This window comes from Protomyctophum parallelum (genome assembly GCF_964188405.1).
Source record: "Protomyctophum parallelum genome assembly, chromosome: 19".
In the NCBI taxonomy this organism is placed as follows: domain Eukaryota; kingdom Metazoa; phylum Chordata; class Actinopteri; order Myctophiformes; family Myctophidae; genus Protomyctophum; species Protomyctophum parallelum.
The window spans coordinates 29,545,887-29,565,563 of record NC_139717.1 but is presented as its reverse complement, the minus strand read 5'-3'; the positions used below and the strand labels follow the sequence as shown (position 1 = coordinate 29,565,563).

Genomic DNA, 19,677 nt, shown 5'->3' with positions numbered 1-19,677 from the left:
TGGAGGATGCCCACCCAGACGCTGCTGCTGCACATCACTCTATGCCACTGACTAGACTGGCCCCAGCTCATTCACATTGTCAGAGAACTAGACTGGCCTTAGAGAGGAGTTCTCCCCAAAGCAACATTGTGCCAACACCATCTGTATTTGCTTTATTCAACCAGGAAACAAGGACACATCGCAGTATGGTATGGTGCTTTAATTATCCAATTTCCGTTTTTAGTGTGGGATGGTAATCCGGACGGTTTGTGTGTTCATGGTAGCTAGCTCTTATTGGTTTGAAGAGTGACTTCTTACCTGTCCATCAGCACGCGCTTGTGTGTCGTGTTCAGTGTTTATGTGATTGAAAAACTCATGCCAAAGAGGAGTGCAGGTTACATTCCATTGTTTGGGGAAGGAAATTATCCTGTGTGCAATTCTGTCAGACAAACAAACCTTTCATTGTTGACATCAAGTCTGCAAACTGCCATTTTTGTTGAACCACAAAAAAAGGGGAGAGTAATTTCAACCACACGGCAGGCCTAAATCTGATCGTTCTCAATAGTGGGCAGCTGCTGTTTTTCTGGTTTATATTGCTCTGACTGAGCAATGGGCACTAGTAGACTGCGGCTGCAGTAGGATGTAATAGCTGCAAATACATCAATATCGACTGATGTACAAGAACTTGGGGAAAGACAATTAGAATTCTGTTGATTCCGTCTCACCCTGTCTTTAATGTGCATCTCAACGAGAGGCATTTTACTGAATGGTGCATTATGTTGCTGTGAATGGACGAGGGCTGCGAGAGGGCTATGGTGGAAATGGATTGGTGTCAATATGAGGAAGCATCCTGCTGCCCACGTACGCCAACTCTCCGTCAAAGGCATATTCTGCTCAGAGGGCACAATCATTTACTCCCCCCGGCCCGAGTCAGACAATTAAGCTCAGTTCTGTATATCCATCCATCTATCGCACTATCCCATCTTCCAGCAGCCGCAGTATTGTGCATCTGTCTATGATCTTCTATCACTGTAGCTTCACTTTATCCATCATTAATCTAGTCATCTATCTATAAATCTGTCAGTATGTCTGTCTGTCTCCTCTCTGTCTGTCTATGTTGGTATATGGGCCCTTAATCGACTGAGACAGGATTTGTGTTAAAAAGTATTCCCCATTTATATTTGAGACTTTGTTTTGGCTGGTTGGAATGGATTACTGGAAACTACTGATGGGATAGACACAGTTGTGTGGTTTCAATTTGACTGATGATAATGAATCATGCATATAGGGGAGGTTATGGCTAATGCACATTTAAAAGGGTGGGCCTAAAAGAACACTCAGGCAATTCAAACGATTTAGTGCGAATTAAGGTTGTATGGTGAGGTTTTACATTTAAAGATTTTTACGGAAATCCCAAACATTCTGCTAAGTTCCAAAGTGACACTGGGGAAGAATGTCTTCTTTGAAATTTCTCTATGCATTACTGCTACATTAGCTGGAACAGTAATGGTCGGAAGGAAGATTTGGTCCTAAACAAGCAGGGCGTGCATGCTTTATTAAGTGGTGGTGTTTAAATCAAGGAACTTTTTTCTTTTGGGACTTGCAGCACTTTACTGTTATAATGTGTGGTAACAGTGGTTCTCAACCTTTTTCTGAATCAGGGCCCACTTGAAAATCTTAAAGGCGTTCATGGCCCACCCATCTGATCACACGTTAAGTGGTTGATTGGGTGGGCCGTGTGCATTTTCAGAGCATGTTATGATCCATCTATTGCTTGGATCAATGGAACTAACATAGTATACTCTAGTCTGAGTTCCTATTTAGCAGTATCTCAAGGTTGTAAAGGAATAATAAATTACCATGACATTTGTACATATTAAACCATGACATATTATAATATTAATGTTATAGTATCAATACAATCTTAGTGCTTTGCCAATTATTTTAGGGCCCACATGCAATATTGGAGAAAGAAATAGAGTCCGCAACACTGGTAAGGGACAACTCAGCTCCACTGGTTAATTAATTCAACTTCTCGATCACTGGGATCTTCTTCAGATCCCAGTGATCCCTTCATTCCTGAAGAAGATCCCAGTGATCCCTTCATTCCTGAAGAAGATCCCAGTGATCGAAGCGTTGAATTAATAAAACAGTGGAGCTGAGTTTTCCCTTACCAGTGTTGCAGACTCTATTTCTTTCTCCTGTATTTCTTTGTCCAGCACCTGGGCTAGAGTGCATGCTATTACCTTTGCCCACATGCAATATCCTCACAGGCACAGCCCACCAGGCCCCGGCCCACAGCTTGATAACCACTGATGCAGTGACATCTAACATAACCACAGCCATGTGAAAAGCCAACCAACCAGCCAGCCAGCCGGTGGCCATTCTTTTAGTGTTGTTCTGTCTGCTATTAAGTATTGATGTTGTCTTTTGCTCTCTAAATCCGCAGTGGAAAGACGGCTGTAGTGTACATTCTAAAACTGTGGTACTCAAAGTGGGCTCTGGGGACCCCCAGGTGTTCTTAGGGGTGTTCCAGGGGGTCCCCAGATAAATTATAGTTAAACAAAATCAGTTTAACCACTTTAATCCTATATACAGTACATTGGCTATTTTAAAATGGCCGATCTGCTATAAAATGTCAAAAATCTGACAATTATGCAAGAAGATTCTGGCACAAAATCTTTTCAGATCAGTCTGTGGTGAAATACGTACAAATTAATTTGGGGGTCCTTGACATGAAAACGTTTGAGAACCACTGTTTGAGAAACCAACGTTTGCATGATTGTTAGTTGTTCTAGTCATCATGTACAGTGAAAATATCCTTGATCAACTGCCAATCACACAAAGTTGACTGTGCTGAGGATTATCAAAAACGTATGAATTATCCTATACAGCACTTGACACTTTAGTAATTCAAATATTTAAAAGTAATTAGGTTCTTTTTCCATTTTGAAATAATTGGTATGAAAAAAACCCAACAATTCTGATGACAAAAGTTAAATACAAGATGAATGTAATAGTGGCAATTGTGTTTTTATTTTAATATATCTGTTTAAATATACCACTGAACCTGCAGCTTCCAACATGACAGAAAGCTACAGTGTAAAACTAAAGAAGTTTGATGGAGTGCAGCATCCCAATTCATCCCTGAAGACACGGTGATGTTTGAATGCATCTCTATCAGTCAGTGTTCCTTGTTTGTCTGCTAATAATGGAAGTGTCATTTTTGGGAATGCCTTGTATTGTACTGTTAACAGTCTGTGACATTTGCAAAATGTGTGATTATTGTAAATATGCCAAATATCCAGTATTTCCTGTGTATGATGTTGTGTATACTTGTGTAAATACACTAACGTTTTTAAACTTAATTTATTTCAAATTTGTAACTTAAAGATAGGGTAAGTCTTAGTGATATTTTTGGTTAAAACCAAGACGTTTTGTGCGTGGAAAAAGGCACAGCTCTATATTCCGATCAGTAAATCAGTAATCATTGCTATAGATAGTGTTTGTTCAGCAACAAGTCTCCCCAGCTCCCCGAGACCCTTTACAGAACAAACACTTTATAGCAATGATTACTATCAGAATATAGAGCCATATAACAATTATTTTAACAAAATAATATCACATACTGCACATTTAATTTACATCAAAGTCTTCTTACAATGTTATGTTATCTTTGAATATGTTGCTGTAGATTAAAAAAGTATTATGTTTCATATATTTTACACTCTTGTCTTACTTTCTGTTACCATACTTTTTGTTTGGTTTGGACATGGCACTTGATTGGAAAGCGCTTTGGTTCAACTTCTGTTATTTTAAAATATGCTGTATAAATAAAGGAGATTGACAGTTATAGAATAGTGTGTCATAAATGAATTGCCTTTGGAAGGACACAATTTGCACTGTGAAGAAATCACAGTCTAGTTTTTTTATTAGAATGTCTTAGATTTAAAAAAATATATATATTATTTTTAATTTCAGATATTGCAAATGCAAATCTCAGATATTGTTTTTCCACAAGCAATCACAATAGAGGGATGATATGTCTACAATGAGACTGATTGCAGTGATTGGCTACCCTGCTCACAACCATGCATGACAGGGTATTGCATTCACTTAGTGGGTACACAGGGTAGGTAGAGGTTTTCGGGTTATCAGAAGGTCACCTGTTCACCTCCTTGTCACGTCACAGTGTCCCTGTCCCTAACCCCTAACTGCTTCTCCTCAGGAGTGCTCATCATAACCACCTAGCTGTCTTCAGTGGGTGAAGCTTGAAACTGAATTCCCCCCCAAGATTAAGAAAAGTTTACAAAACAGATTAATAATTATTATTAAATCAACGGATGGACAGATTTTGAACCTTATCAGATTGCTCCCCCAAAGCGATGGCTAATTCTTCAAGTCAAAATGGAGGCATGGTGGCACAGTCTGTGGCCTCACAGCTAGGTCCTGGGTTCGATTCCCCCTTGGGACAATGTGGGCACTGGGGGCGTATTTTCTCCTCCACGTCATCAGCGGCCATATACCCTAGGTGGGGTTGGCGGAATTGTGTGGAGTTTCCATGTTCTCCCCATGTCCCCTAGCCCTAGGGTAGGTACTGCCTCCCCCTGGTCCACCGGGGCGCATGATATAATAACTGGTTGAACATGGTTAAGTCTGTCTGTGGGTTTTATCAATATTTTTTCCATTTCTGACTGTTTTGAACATACACCCGACAGTGACGATATGCAGTATATGTGGGGCGCATGTGCTGACCACTGAGCAAAGTTAGTATAGTAATTTCTGAGCAGATTATGATTAATTGTTTCACACTGCAGGCTCTCCAGTCCAGGTGCTTGTTTAGAGACAGTTTTTGTATTCATATACCGTACTATGCATTACAAACTGTATAGTAATTTCCTGCGTTAATTAACGGTGTCGGTGACGGCACTGCGGCATCGTTCATCTCTGTGGCAGGTCTTCAGGCTTATACAGAAGGAATTAATTACACCACAGAGAGTCAACAAGAACAGGACAAGCCCGGGGAGGCACGCCCACCACATAACACTTTATCACGAATACACGCTTCGGCTTCACTCGGTCCAGACCAGTGGTTCTCAAAGTGGTTTAAACGGGTCCCCAGCTAAATTAGTTAATATAGCATAAAAATCTGTTTAACTGCAATCTTCAAATGGTGTCTGTGGCCAAATACAATTTGAGGTCCTTGACATAAAAAGGTTTGAGAACCTCTGGGCAAGTCTACGGTCGCCCTATAATGCTGTACTGGTGCTTTTTTTTAAATCAATACGGGGGTGCCTGGAGATTGTGACTTGAATGCCCTGAGCACAAAATGTTTGAAAACCACTGCAGTACACACATAGGCCTGTATACATAGAAAACAGAAGAAGCTGGATATACTATGTGAACTCTAACCTGTGTATATTCTCAAATAAAGCATAGTCAGTGTACAGGGGCAAGGCAGACCATTGTTTATTTAAATTGACTTGATGCTCTTAGCTGTGACTAAGTGGAGTTTGTTTTTCCTTCTCCTCCAGGTCATCTGCCATTAAATGAGGTGTAACAACACCTATTAAAGCAGACTCTGTCTAAAGGCAGACACACACACTCATCAAGCTTACCCGTAGGGCTTGACCTGTGTTCAGGGATCACATTAGGGAAGCACAAAATGGTAAATGGTGCATTTATATAGCGCCTTTATCCAAGGCGCTTTACAGAGATTGTGCATTACATTCACCCATTCACACACACATTCATACACCGATGGCAGCGGAAACCATGCAAGGCACCAACTAGCACATCTGGAGCAATTAGGGGTTCAGTGTCTTGCTCAAGGACACTTCGACAGTAACTCTGGGGGAGCCCGGGTTCGAACTGGCAACCTTACGGTTACCATCCAGGCACTCTACCCCTGAGCCAACACCGCCCCCAAAGTACTGCTGATTCTGAAATACAAAGCAGAGGTTCTCAAAGTGGACCCTCAGGGTTCATTGAGGAGGTTCTAGATGGACCCTTGCAGGTCTGTAAGACAGTAACTCTGAGTGTACAAATTAAACCGAATGGACCCATAAGGACAGATCCTTGCAAACAAATTAGCTAAACGTAAAAGAGCTAAAGACAAGGACTGGAGATGAGACACCGGTATTATTACTTATTACCCTGAAATTTGTGTCTCCTGTCATGTATCTGTGAACAAAGTAACTGAAGAAAGAAAGCATGTATTTACATGAGACTTTGTAATGAGTAGGCCGACCTAAAGACAACCTTTGGGTCATAATGGTCAAAAGTCAAGATCAACAGATGTGTGGAGTTATAGTAGAGAATAAGTAGTCTGCCTGATGAAATGATTAACGTTTGGGTGAAAAGGTCAAAGTCAGAATCAAGATCAAAATTGAGAAATGTGGTACAAAAAAGCTGTCCACTTAGATAATTTATTCACACAACTGACAATTCTTACAAAAAGCATCCTAAAAAACTAATAAAACCAAACAAATAAATTCCTGACAATGTTGTGCCCTCCTAACTACTCGAGTGGGAATGTTTAAATGAAACTAGGCTGACGTGATATAGAAAACAAACATTTTACGGACATCAACATACAGACAAATGGGGCGAGATTAAAAAAAACATTACAACAAAATAAGAACCACTTTCTGACGCATCAGGGTGATACCTCTAAAAACAGTGCTATAGTGGCTCAGTGCTGGTCTGAGCTGCTGTTACAGTCTCTGTGTCCTGGCTCTGGCTCTGTGGGGAGTAGAGGGCGTTGAACTGTTTCTTACACTTCGTGACCAGCTTCTTGGTCTCTTCTCTGCACATGCTACTCAGACAGTGAAGTCTGACTAGCCCTGCCTGGCCGCCGGACATAAGCCAGGTGTGGCTGCTCATGTTGGGGTTAAAGCGAACCTGCGGGGGTGGGGGGGAGAGAAAGGAGGTTTTAAAACAATGCAACATAGTTACCATTAAGACCTGGGGCGATTCTACAAATGCGCTCTAAATCAGTAGTTCTCACACTTTCAAGATCTTTCAATTAAAAAAAATAAATAGCAGATCTACAAGCTCGCAGTGTAGCACGAAGTTGTATAAGCTTGTATATATCTGCTATTTTTTAATCACCAACGCTATATCAAATGCTGTGTTATGCCTGAATTCAATTCAATTCAGTTTTATTAAAGTTAAATGAATCACAACAAGTTGTCTCAAGACACTTTACATGTAGAGCAGAGAACCGACAGAGATCCCACCCTGAGCAAGCAATTTTGCGACAGTGGTAACGAAAAACTCCCCCTTAGGAAACGTCAAGCAGAACCCGACTCCAGGGTGGGCGGCCATAAGCCTCGACCGTGTCGGAGAAAATAAATAGAGAGAAGAATAGAGAGAGCAGGGGAGACAGAGATGAGATACAGGCAAATACAAGTAATAGCAATAGCAATAATAATAAAAGTAATAGTGTAAGATAATATAATATGGTATAACAATGATGTCAAATAATATATAGTGGTATAAGAATAAGTAAGTGTATAAAATAGTATACAATAATAAGTATAAAATACAGTGTAGCAGTCCATGGTAGTGCTCTGTGAGGAGGCCGGGTCCACGGTCACAGCCTTGATAGGTTCTGAAGAAGGTCAGTAGTGAACGAAACGTTGCCTACTTAAAAAACGACAGGTTTGCCGCTAAACATGGTTAAGTAATTTCCTGTGACATCAGATCATCATCATATTCATAATCATGACGCAGGACAGTCAAGAGAGTGGATACTCTCAAGTACTGCATGATTGGAATGCGAGATGGCATGAGTATTGTGTTCAAGTCCGACCTAAGGAATAAGGTATCGACCATTTAGACTAGAGTAAGTTAATTTGTACAACTGACACTCCTTCTGCTTGTCCTGGCCTTGTTTTCCACTGCCTCACTCAGTTCCAAGTGAAAGCAAATGCAGATAAATGAGGATACGCGGCCATTCAGTCAGTGTGTATTGTGCAAGTAAATCTATCTGCTCCCACTGAGACTTAACTATAGATCCATCATAATGATGTTAACTACACAGTTAAGGCTATCTGAATCTAGTGGGGGAGAACAGAGCTAAGCTGGGCACAGATCATTGATTACCAATCATTACATACACCCCCCCCCCCCTACATTTTCTTCCCTCAACGCCATATAGAAACACAACGTGTTGCAGCGCTTGTAGATCGGCTATTTTCTGCGAATGTTGTTGAATGTGGTTAAGGTTAATTTACACGTTATTGCACAATCGATAAAAGCATCATAATTGTAAATGAAAAAGGAAAAATAATAAAGTCATCATCTCTGTTGGTCTTGCGACCAAGTATAAATTACGCCTTACACAATATTCCATGCCCGACTGCCTGCACTTCCTCCCTCTGTGCCCAAGTGCTCCGTTCTCTGCCATAACATTAAGAGCACAGCTGCTTTGTGTCCTTGAACTAGACGCTATCTGTTGTTCACTCATTCCCATTCACTCTCGATAACATCGCAAGAATAAAGTGACTAAAACAAGACGAGGAGGGTCCATTATTTGGTTTCTAAATAGTGTGTTTTTTGACTGGGGGGGTCATATTTTTCAGCAGGAATTGCCTGTCATAATTTGACCCCCCAGTATCAGGATGTATTAGGATGTTGATATTCATTCATCAGCCAACACTCCCTACTGACAGGTAGTGTCGTCGTCCCCCGTCCCCCCCCAGAGAGGACGTATAGGGCCTTAAGGCTCATACAGTACATAGTCTGGATTTTCGGTGGTGGGGTGACCACCGAACTACAACATGACGTCACGAGCCGCCACCGCTCCAGCCCTTCTCTCTGTTTTTACTCACCACCGCTCAACGTTATTTCAGCTCCGGTGGTCAGCTCACCACCGGAGCGGTGGTCACCTCACCACCGAAAATCCAGACTATGAATAGGCCTTTAGTCCTACTCCTCCTCCCAGCCAACACTCCCCACTGACAGGTAGTTACCCCCCTTTTGATTTACATCAAAAGGGCATGTGAGCTCAAACCCACAATTCAACATTTTGGTTTTAAGATGTTGATATTCATTTTGTATTCATCCTTAGAACCCCAAATCACACCTTGGAAAAACAGACAAAGTGTGTTTTTTGACTGGGGGACATATTTTGAGAGTAGGAATTGCCTGTCATAATTTGACCCCCTGTATTAGGATGTATTAGGATGTTGATATTCATTCATCAGCCAACACTTCCCACTGACAGGTAGTAGTTTTAAAGGGATTGTGACATTAAAAAAAAGGTTTTGGAATTGTTCTTGTTTTTTTTAGGTTTTCTAATTTCAATTGCACCCAAAAAACATGAACTTTTAACATTCAGTAGATTTTCTGTGATCTGGGGTTTTCTGGCTCAAACAGGTGCTCTGGCCCAGGCCGTAGCGTAACGGTCTGGGCACCGGACTGGTAATCCAGTCGCAGTGTGCCGCGGGTTCGACTCCCGGACCCGACACGGCCTTTACTGCATGTCATCCCCCCATCTCTCTCCCGTTTCCTGTCAGCCTACTGTCTGTCCCTTCAAAAATCAATAAAAGGCGTAAGCCGCAAAAAAACCAAAAAAAAAACAGGTGCTCTGATTTGCCGGCAGTAAGTGACATCACTTACTGCAAATCCCATATATGTCAATGGGATTTGCCAGCAGATGTCACTGTTTCACTGTGTTGCCTGTTTTCATTGTAGCTCAAAAGGCCCAAAAAACTCCAAAGAAAACTTCAGACCACAGAAAATCCACTGAATGTTCAAAGTTCAGGTTTTTTGGGTGTAATTGAGGTCATAAAACCTAAAAGAAAAAAGAAAAAGAAAAAGAAATGAAAATGAATGTCATAAAACATTTAAGAACCGCTGTTTGATTCGAGTCATTCTATGACATCAGTAATCTCTATATTTGGCCAAAATGTCAGCCTAGTCCAACCTACACCATCTTCATGTATCAAATCAAAGTTCTAAAAAGTAACTAAAATATTCACAATATATGAAAAATATGAGTGATTATTGGATATTTGCTGAAGTATGCAGTGCAGTTTAGTCTTCCTTTGCTCTGCTGTTTTCTCCGTCAGTCTGTGAGCCATGACTCAACTCAGATGCATAAGGGCACATTTCTTTATTTTTTTCCCCAACACTTGCATCTTCATCTTGTCACACCACAGAGCACAGTGCCATCTTTTGGGGCAAATTCCACACTTCCTCCATCAATCCCTCTATCCCCTCGACATTAAACACCTCCAAAGCCCAAATGGCTGTCTCCTTTATCCTTCACCACCCCACACACCAACCTGCCTCTCTGCACTAGGACCCAGGGTGACATTCTTCTCATTTTACACACCATTACATTCTGTACGTTTTATGGTTGAGAAGACTCAGTGTGCTCTCTCTCTCTCCTTTGCTTTCTCTCCCTCTTTTTTTGCTCAATCTCATGCCCCTCCCCCCTTCTATCTGTGATGCATACGGTATACAGATCTCCATCCACCTTTATGGATTTGACTGTTGTTCATGGTGCTAGATCATTTCCCCTTGATTACCTTTGTTGAGGGGCGCTAGCTCCTCCTATGTCCAGCTTTGAGGGTGTGTGTAAACACAAACATTAAAGGACCACTTCACAACCTATCTTCATATAATAGGTCCTCACTAATAATCATGATAAAATGGCACACATCTTTTTCTACTCTCTCATAGGAGAGCTGTGGGCAGTTCAGAAACCCGTCCACCAGTGCATCATCGATGGGGAATCCAAGCGAAACTGCAGGCTTTCTAGTCATGAAAAGTTGCAATGCGAAAATGGAAGCAATCGTTCTCACGATAATAAAAATCATTTTTGTTTAAAAAGAATCTGCCTAACGAATGACGTGGTGTATGATGTATGATGATAAGAGCGCCCCTCACTTCACACAGGCGTGATTTTTGAGGCGTGCTAGCCCCTCCTATATTCAGCTATTCAGATTTTCGTCTTACACAAACATTAAATTCCCATTGACAATGAATGGAGAATGTACGTCATATGTGTCTGAGCGTATCGACATGTTACGTCATGATGATGTACGATGATAAGAGCGCCTCTCACTTCAAACAGTCTGGAATTCCAAATGTACTTGGGTATATTTTGATGACAATATTTTTCCTCATTATGCAGAATGTCCTATTTCAGGTTTTCAAGTAGATTGGCTATCAAATGGCCGAAACATACCGTATATTGGGCTGAAGTGGTTAGTGTATGTTTTGTAATAATAACTAGTAACTAAGGTTTTCAAATAAATGTAGTGGAATAAAAAGTACAATATCTGGATCTGAGATGTAGTGGAGTAGAAAAAAAAGGAAATTGGAATTACTCAAGTAAAGCCCAAATACCTCATAATTGTACTTAAGTACAGTACTTCAGTAAATCTACTTAGTTACTTTCCACCACTGAGAGTAGGTCTAATGAGGCCTGCAGAGTGTGTGTGTGTTTCCGCACGCACGTGTGTGAGTGCGTGTTCTTCTTTCACATTTATGAGGACCAAATGTCCCCACAAGAATGATGAGGATAGCGCCCTACATAAGAATGATGAGGATAGCGCCCTACATAAGAATGATGAGGATAGCGTCCTACATAAATGATGAGGATAGCGCCCTACATAAGAATGAGGATAGCGTCCTACATAAGAATGATGAGGATAGCGTCCTACATAAGAATGATGAGGATAGCGCATTACATAAGAATGATGAGGATAGCGCATTACATAAGAATGATGAGGATAGCGCCCTACATAAGAATGATGAGGATAGCGCCCTACATAAGAATGATGAGGATAGCGCCCTACATAAGAATGATGAGGATAGCGCATTACATAAGAATGATGAGGATAGCGCCCTACATAAGAATGTTTTTGAGGCGCTAGCCCCTCCTATATTCAGCTATTCAGATTTTCGTCTTACACAAACATTAAATTCCCATTGACAATGAATGGAGAATGTACGTCATATGTGTCTGAGCGTATCGACATGTTACGTCATGATGATGTACGATGATAAGAGCGCCTCTCACTTCAAACAGTCTGGAATTCCAAATGTACTTGGGTATATTTTGATGACAATATTTTTCCTCATTATGCAGAATGTCCTATTTCAGGTTTTCAAGTAGATTGGCTATCAAATGGCCGAAACATACCGTATATTGGGCTGAAGTGGTTAGTGTATGTTTTGTAATAATAACTAGTTACTAAGGTTTTCAAATAAATGTAGTGGAATAAAAAGTACAATATCTGGATCTGAGATGTAGTGGAGTAGGAAAAAAAGGAAATTGGAATTACTCAAGTAAAGCCCAAATACCTCATAATTGTACTTAAGTACAGTACTTCAGTAAATCTACTTAGTTACTTTCCACCACTGAGAGTAGGTCTAATGAGGCCTGCAGTGTGTGTGTGTGTGTTTCCGCACGCACGTGTGTGAGTGCGTGTTCTTCTTTCACATTTATGAGGACCAAATGTCCCCACAAGAATGATGAGGATAGCGCCCTACATAAGAATGATGAGGATAGCGCCCTACATAAGAATGATGAGGATAGCGTCCTACATAAGAATGATGAGGATAGCGTCCTACATAAGAATGATGAGGATAGCGCATTACATAAGAATGATGAGGATAGCGTCCTACATAAGAATGATGAGGATAGCGTCCTACATAAGAATGATGAGGATAGCGCATTACATAAGAATGATGAGGATAGCGCCCTACATAAGAATGATGAGGATAGCGCCCTACATAAGAATGATGAGGATAGCGCATTACATAAGAATGATGAGGATAGCGCCCTACATAAGAATGATGAGGATAGCGCATTACATAAGAATGATGAGGATAGCGCCCTACATAAGAATGATGAGGATAGCGCCCTACATAAGAATGATGAGGATAGCGCCCTACATAAGAATGATGAGGATAGCGCCCTACATAAGAATGATGAGGATAGCGCCCTACATAAGAATGATGAGGATAGCGCCCTACATAAGAATGATGAGGATAGCGCATTACATAAGAATGATGAGGATAGCGCCCTACATAAGAATGATGAGGATAGCGCCCTACATAAGAATGATGAGGATAGCGCCCTACATAAGAATGATGAGGATAGCGCCCTACATAAGTGTAAGGAGCACAGGGGGTAGTTAGGGGTTGAGTGTCTTGTGCAGGATGGACGTAGAACCGTGCCCTTTCATGTCCTTGCTGTCAAGTTGACTACTACTACTGCTAGAATGTACTGTACATATTCATGAGCTTGTCATGCTTAACTGTTGATACGATAGACTGGACATACGGTATAGTCAATCATATTCAGACAGACTGTTGATACTGTACATACTTGTAATTGTTGGGTTTTAATGCATTTTAAATAGCAGAAAGGTTTGGTCCATGATGGGTTTTCAATCAAGAAATCCCCTTGGAAGCCCCTCCCTTTGATTTCAGGGGCATGTTGAGATTAAGGAAGGTATCTTTGTCATCTCTGTATATTTCCGACACTGAATGGAATGGCATCTTATCGGGTAGAAACTTTGTATCTTCATATTTCAACTTTTTACATTTTTTGCCCAAGTTCATCATACAAGTCGCACAAAAGTAGTGAAAATAGCAGATCTGCAAGTTCACAATGCTACGTGATGTCAAGTGTTGTGAGCTTGTAGATTGACAATTTCCACCATTTAAAAATGTTTTTAAAATAATAATAAAAAAAACATACAAGTATAAGGTTTCCTATCGACAGTGACGATAGGAATGTAAGTGGGAGTTTACTCTATACCTTATGTAGTGCACCCATCGGCATGACGTCAAAATCTACCCTGGTGGAATACTCTGTGTTTCGCATCCTTTTCCATGGCGTCCGCGTCTGGAAGTTCTTAAAGGTCCGCTACAAAGTGTAAGAGAGAATAAAATAGTACATTACATGTTTACATGGACTAGCCTTTCTTCAGTGCAGATGTAGTTCCGTGTTGGTAATCAAAAAGGTCACAGTCAGCCCAGTATGTGTTTGAAGTGTCCCTGAGGTCAGACACTACTTAACTTAACAGCTTTCCCGCCGGACACTTACAGTATAAAGACCATCTGAGCAGCCATCAGCTGGGTGAAGCTGAAACTTCCCTTCCCTCGCAGGATCAGCTTATTTCCAAAGTTTAAAACATCTAGTTTTTCCCTCAAACTTCTCAGGAGTGTGTGTTTATTTAGTGTAGACAAAAACACTGACGCGCACGCACGCACACGCACACGCACACACACACACACACACACACACACACACACACACACACACACACACACACACACACACACACACACACACACACACACACACACACACACACACACACACACACACACACACACACACACACACAGTCCTGAGCTGCCCTTTATCTGATGGAGGCAATAATAGCGGTGGACCAGCTGGCTCTTTGGGGTAGTAGTCAGCAGTCACGGTTTGATGGTCAGGGTCTCCTAGACAGACAATTTGTGTTTCTGTGCCAGAAAAAAAGCCAAAAGGCAAAAAGCCTATGTGCATTAACCATTTGTGTGTTTGCGTATATGCATAGCAGTGACATGGTCAATGATGCAGAACCCAACGGAACAGATGGGAGTGCGGTGGGGGTGGGGCTGGGTGCAGGACAGAAGCTTTGCATCCATTAACTTTTACGCTGCTATCTACGTTTATAAACTTAGCTAGGCTATCAGTACAACCGTATATTCCATATATGAAAGTAGCGACCGTCAATTTTCCAGTCAAACATCCAGCTCCATTGAGCCTCCATTATAACAGGATTTTCAAAGCGCTGCATCTCACAAGGTTGGAGCGCTGTCCGTGGTGAGCTGGCGTGCATACAACGATCGTAAATCATTTGTGAGTTTGTACCGCATCGCTGAGCACATGTAACTCTAATGATAGCTAAGGGGTCTGAGCTAATGCGAGTGATCACTGTGCTCATAACGAAAGCCCCAACCTCCCTGAGATATAACCACTTTCAACCTGGCATTCATATTTTACAGATGTCATCATAGGCTAAACCTTTCTACAAATTTCAGAAAGTGTCAAACCTTTTCAAAGGTTACAGTATATACGGGATAAGTGGTACTCAATGCCAAATTTATACTTAGTTGCACACGGGTGTCACGAAAATAGCATAAGACACACATGCACATGCGTACACACACGCAAGCACACACGCACGCACCATATCAAAGTCTCTATAGTGGAGGTAGTATTGCTTGACAGCCTCTCTGTATGTCTGGGTCAGGCTTTCAGCTCCCCCTGGTCTGTCTGGTCTTTCAGCTCCTCCTGGTCTGTCCCCTGGTCTGTCTGGTCTTTCAGCTCCTCCTGGTCTGTCCCCTGGTCTGTCTGGTCTTTCAGCTCCCCCTGGTCTGTCCCCTGGTCTGTCTGGTCTTTCAGCTCCTCCTGGTCTGTCCACATTCTCGCTTGGCACCGCCGCTGGTCCTTCCGTCTCGCCCTCACCCTCCGCTCCCGCCGTTTCATCGGAGGTGCTCGCCTCAAAAGGCACCATGTCTGTGAAATACACCGGCTGCAGACAGAAGCACAAAACATGGGAGGCGTTAACCACTGATGAATGGAGTACAATGGACCACAATGGAAACAAGTTTTGTGGTATCCTTTCTGCATAGCCGTTTACTGTACTCCCTGTACTGTTAACAAACTTGTTAATAAAGTATTCAAACAATCAATCAAAACCCTACTGTCCATATAATAATAATATAATAATAGAGGCTATTTGCATGATTGTACTCAGACGTCACGCGGGAACACCTACTGAGTGGCAAAAAACTACTTCCTGGCCTTGACAGCCCATACATCCAAACAGAAAAGTCCTATCTGATTGTATTAAACAACTTTAAACTCACCAGCATTGCAGCTGTGTGGAAAGCTTGAATAGTTGAATTATCCTCTATCTGCAAAGTTTTTACTTTGGGGGGGGGCGTACTCTCTATTCTGGTCATTATAGGTTGAAAATACATTGGCAAAAACAGCAAATCAAACATTTCCTTGACACAAAAATGTTTTGAGAACTACAGTACTGATTTAGAAGGCATTTGCAGAATGGGCTTCAGGTTTTAACGGGTTACATGGACGTACAAATCGCCTCTGCTGGGTCAGTTTGGTGTTCTGGATGTTGGAGTTGAGCCGGGGAAGTAGATCAAAGATCACCTCGCCCACGGTGTCTGACGTCAAGAGGCAGTTCATCCAGTCACTGAACGACATGGACTGGAATGACATGGAAAAGAGACTCAATCAGCATCGAGATGATCATCTCATGTGAAACTTAGAATGGGTTCAGTTGTGGAAAAGTTTGAATCAAAGGAACAGCTCGACCAGCTGCGCCCTCTCACTGCTAGCACTGTGGCTAATGGCCCACGGAAAAACAACACTCACCCACATAGTGGCCATCCTGGGGACCAGGAAGGCAGCCTTGATCTTGTTGTAGCCCAGGTCTATGAAATGCATGCCTTGGCTGCCATTTCTGAGGAACAAACCAGCAATACAAGACCATCAAGGCGCATCAACAGCAGACGTAATGAAACAAAAAGAGGGAAGGGAAGGGGAAAAAGAGAAGAAAAGGGCAGGGGTTAGTGTTCTGTATTTTATTGATAATGTCATCATTGCATGCTGTCGATTCGCTGCTGTTAAATTGAATTCCACGCCCTGGGAATCAACAGGGTTTTATCAAAACAAAACACAAGAATCAATGTGAGAAAGTAAATCAACGGAAATTGTGTATCATACATACGGCGCATAGGTGCTCTCTTGGGACAAAAAGTAGCCGGAGCCGTGTAAGGGCCAAAAGATCTCAGTTGTCAGGTGACGCTTCTGTGCGTTGATGCAGTCGTACAGCCTCGTCAGGTCCCACGTCTTCAGAATGCGGTCGTCTCCAGCAGTCACCATCAGATCACTGACACAGTTTACATTTTTGTTTTCAGAATTCAGAAAATGGAAATATACACATATCCAAACCCTAACACAATATTTGAATAAACATACTTAAGAGCTCAGTGTGCAAAATAGCAAATGCCCAGGTCCATACTAGTGTCTGTCTGTCTGTCTACAGTTTAAATTATCCTAGTGACATTTCACAAACTTGTTTGTGAAATGTGAAACATGAAAGGTGAAACATGTGGATGAGCGAGAGGCATGGTAGTTGGGGGTTGGGAAAGCAGGAGGGATTAGTTAGAGAGCGATATTCCAAGACACTCTCGATTATAGTGTCAGCCAAGTGCTTAAAATTGAAACATTATCTCTTCCAGCCACACTTTTCACTCATTCAATTCCCTGTGAATACACGCGCGCATGCACGCGCAACCGTCTCCTTGCTCCGTTAACTCTCTCTAATTAGTTTTCCCTGCTCCATTGGGCAGTTGATCTATGTCCACGACTGTGGTAGCCTGAGTCTTGGTCTACAGACAGAACCCAAAGGTCACATTGGCAGTCTGGAATGATGGTCGACCCTCCAGTTGAAGTCTGCAGGGTAGGGCTGCAACTATTTCTTGGTGATTATTCTATCGATTACTTTTCCAATCAATTGAATAACCTTGCAGCATGCTTTTTTTAAGTATAATTTATAGATTATTTCAAATCAAAGCAGAAAATTTTGAATTGATTTGTTAAACTAGAAGTTCGGGCCGCTACAAGGCCCTCAGACCTACTCGCACCACCGACCAAATATCCAAGTCAGAGTGGCCATGTCTGTCCCTTTTGTGCCCATATACTGTATGAAGATATCAGTCTGTCCTTGTCCCTTTTATGCCCATACAGTATATGGAGATATCTGTATCTGTCTGTCCTTGTCCCTTTCATGCCCATATATGGTGAGATCCCTTTTGTCACATACAACGTCAATTTTCCCTTCATTGTCAATGGCATTTAATGTTTATGTTGCCACAAATTTACGTCATATTTGTCGGAATTTTGATTTTAAATCTAAACTCACCTTTCTATCCAAGCCCCCCCCCCCCCCCCCCCCCCCACACACACACACACACACTCACACACACTTGATTTTAGCTGAATGACTCATGTACCCCATAGCATGATAAGAGGACAAGGAGGATGGAAAACCCGATGGAGCTTCCCTACGGGGGAGTTGCACGCTCACTCGGTTTCTCTTTCTCTCTGTGTGGAAGTAAACTTCTTGACAGCTCAACACACATATAATGCAGCTTGGTGAAGCTTGTAGCCAGGAGGTTGACAGTGCCCGTTACACTCCACAGCCATAGATGAGGCCGATATGAACAAGCCGACATCCTGTGAATGTTAATGGCCTGAAGACCTTTAGACTACACTCTGAATTAAATTCACTGCACGAGGTTGCATGACCTTTTTCTTTTTCTTTAGGGTGGGGGTGTCTACATTGTCCCAGATAAGGCTATATCAACCAGTGAACATAAAGCATGTTCGATGGCCTTTTTGGTATATTTCACAGTACAATGGAGAACGGAGAGGCGTGCAGTGAGTGGAACAGGCAATATTTCAATACATTCTCGAATATGACAGAAATAATCATATGAAGATATGAAAATACAGTATAAAGTCAGCCTAAACCTTCTGTTGCTTTCCCTTTTACCAAGAATCATTCACACGCCTGGTTTCCATATTCACACAGAGGCATATTGCTGAACTGTGCATACATTAGGGATATCGTCTGATCTGTAAATACTGTATAGCGTTGTCACTCAACGTTAGGATAGGAAGGGGGGTTGGAATATGACACGGGTCAGTTAGCTTAATACAGCGGCGCATGAATAGATGCTCAAGGTCGTGTTGGAACGACATGTATAAGCGAGGGCATATTCTCCCCCCAGCCAGAACATCTGGATAGAGGCATATGGGGCCCGGGCATATGCTTCCTCGTGGCAGACGTGCAAGATCAAGATTCTAACCCACACGTGTCAAGCGCATATTTGCGCACGCCGATTGCACAGGCTTGAACAGAGACGCCGTACAAGACGCTGCACATTGCACTGCATGGAGGCACCATAGAATTATAAAGGATAGAGGGCGGACTGCCCCGTCCCCTATTCATTTCAATGGAAATCCCCTCGGGGATTAATAAAGTATATCTCATCTCATCTCATCTCGAAGTTGCTCAGTGGCGTTTTGAAGCACCCGGAAGTCTGCCGGAAGTACCATTATAACTCAATGGCTCGAGGGAGCAGAAGTTGAGAGCGGTCTCAAATTTGAGGTCAGGGTTGACGCACGTTGCGCACATGACGTCACTGAACGTCCGTCCACCTCCATGAACGTGCTGCAGTTCCACTTTTGGCCAGTAGGCAGTGGCAGCTTCAACGTTGTACAGCCGATCTGGGGGCTTGGGAGGCGCGTGTGACGTGGCTAATAAAAACTTGTCTTCCCATCATGCACAATTTTACAATGTAGGCATTTAGCAGACGCTCTTAATCCAGTGACTTACATTAGGCAAGAACAAAAAAGCATGGCAATACATCACATACTTACAAAGAGTAATATTCAAGAAACACGCGTAAGCTAGGAACGTAACAGTGGAATCTCTATATAATGAAACTATACAATAAACTATACTATACAAGAGTTTGGGACGTGTGGAGCGTTGTCCCTGCGTTTTTAGTGAGGGTACTTCCAGCTTCCCTGCATTGGCTGATCTGAGTTTGGGAGGGTTTGTAGGGTTCCCACTATGT

At 42.2% G+C, this 19,677-nt stretch overlaps 1 protein-coding gene across 3 annotated transcripts in view; it reads right to left on the bottom strand.

The window, feature by feature from the left end:
• Positions 1-6,367: 6,367 nt before the first annotated feature.
• The window catches only part of gtf3c2 (general transcription factor IIIC, polypeptide 2, beta), a 30,138-nt gene continuing 16,828 nt past the window's right edge, over positions 6,368-19,677 (bottom strand). For all 3 annotated transcript variants that reach the window (XM_083789711.1, XM_083789712.1, XM_083789713.1), the window contains exons 16-21: positions 16,758-16,919; positions 16,403-16,490; positions 16,106-16,234; positions 15,192-15,536; positions 13,769-13,876; positions 6,368-6,882 (exon numbers count right to left, since the gene is read on the bottom strand). In XM_083789711.1, the coding sequence (XP_083645837.1) occupies positions 6,664-6,882; positions 13,769-13,876; positions 15,192-15,536; positions 16,106-16,234; positions 16,403-16,490; positions 16,758-16,919 (1,051 nt within the window). In that variant the 3' untranslated portion in view covers positions 6,368-6,663. The remainder of the gene's footprint in view (positions 6,883-13,768; positions 13,877-15,191; positions 15,537-16,105; positions 16,235-16,402; positions 16,491-16,757; positions 16,920-19,677) is intronic.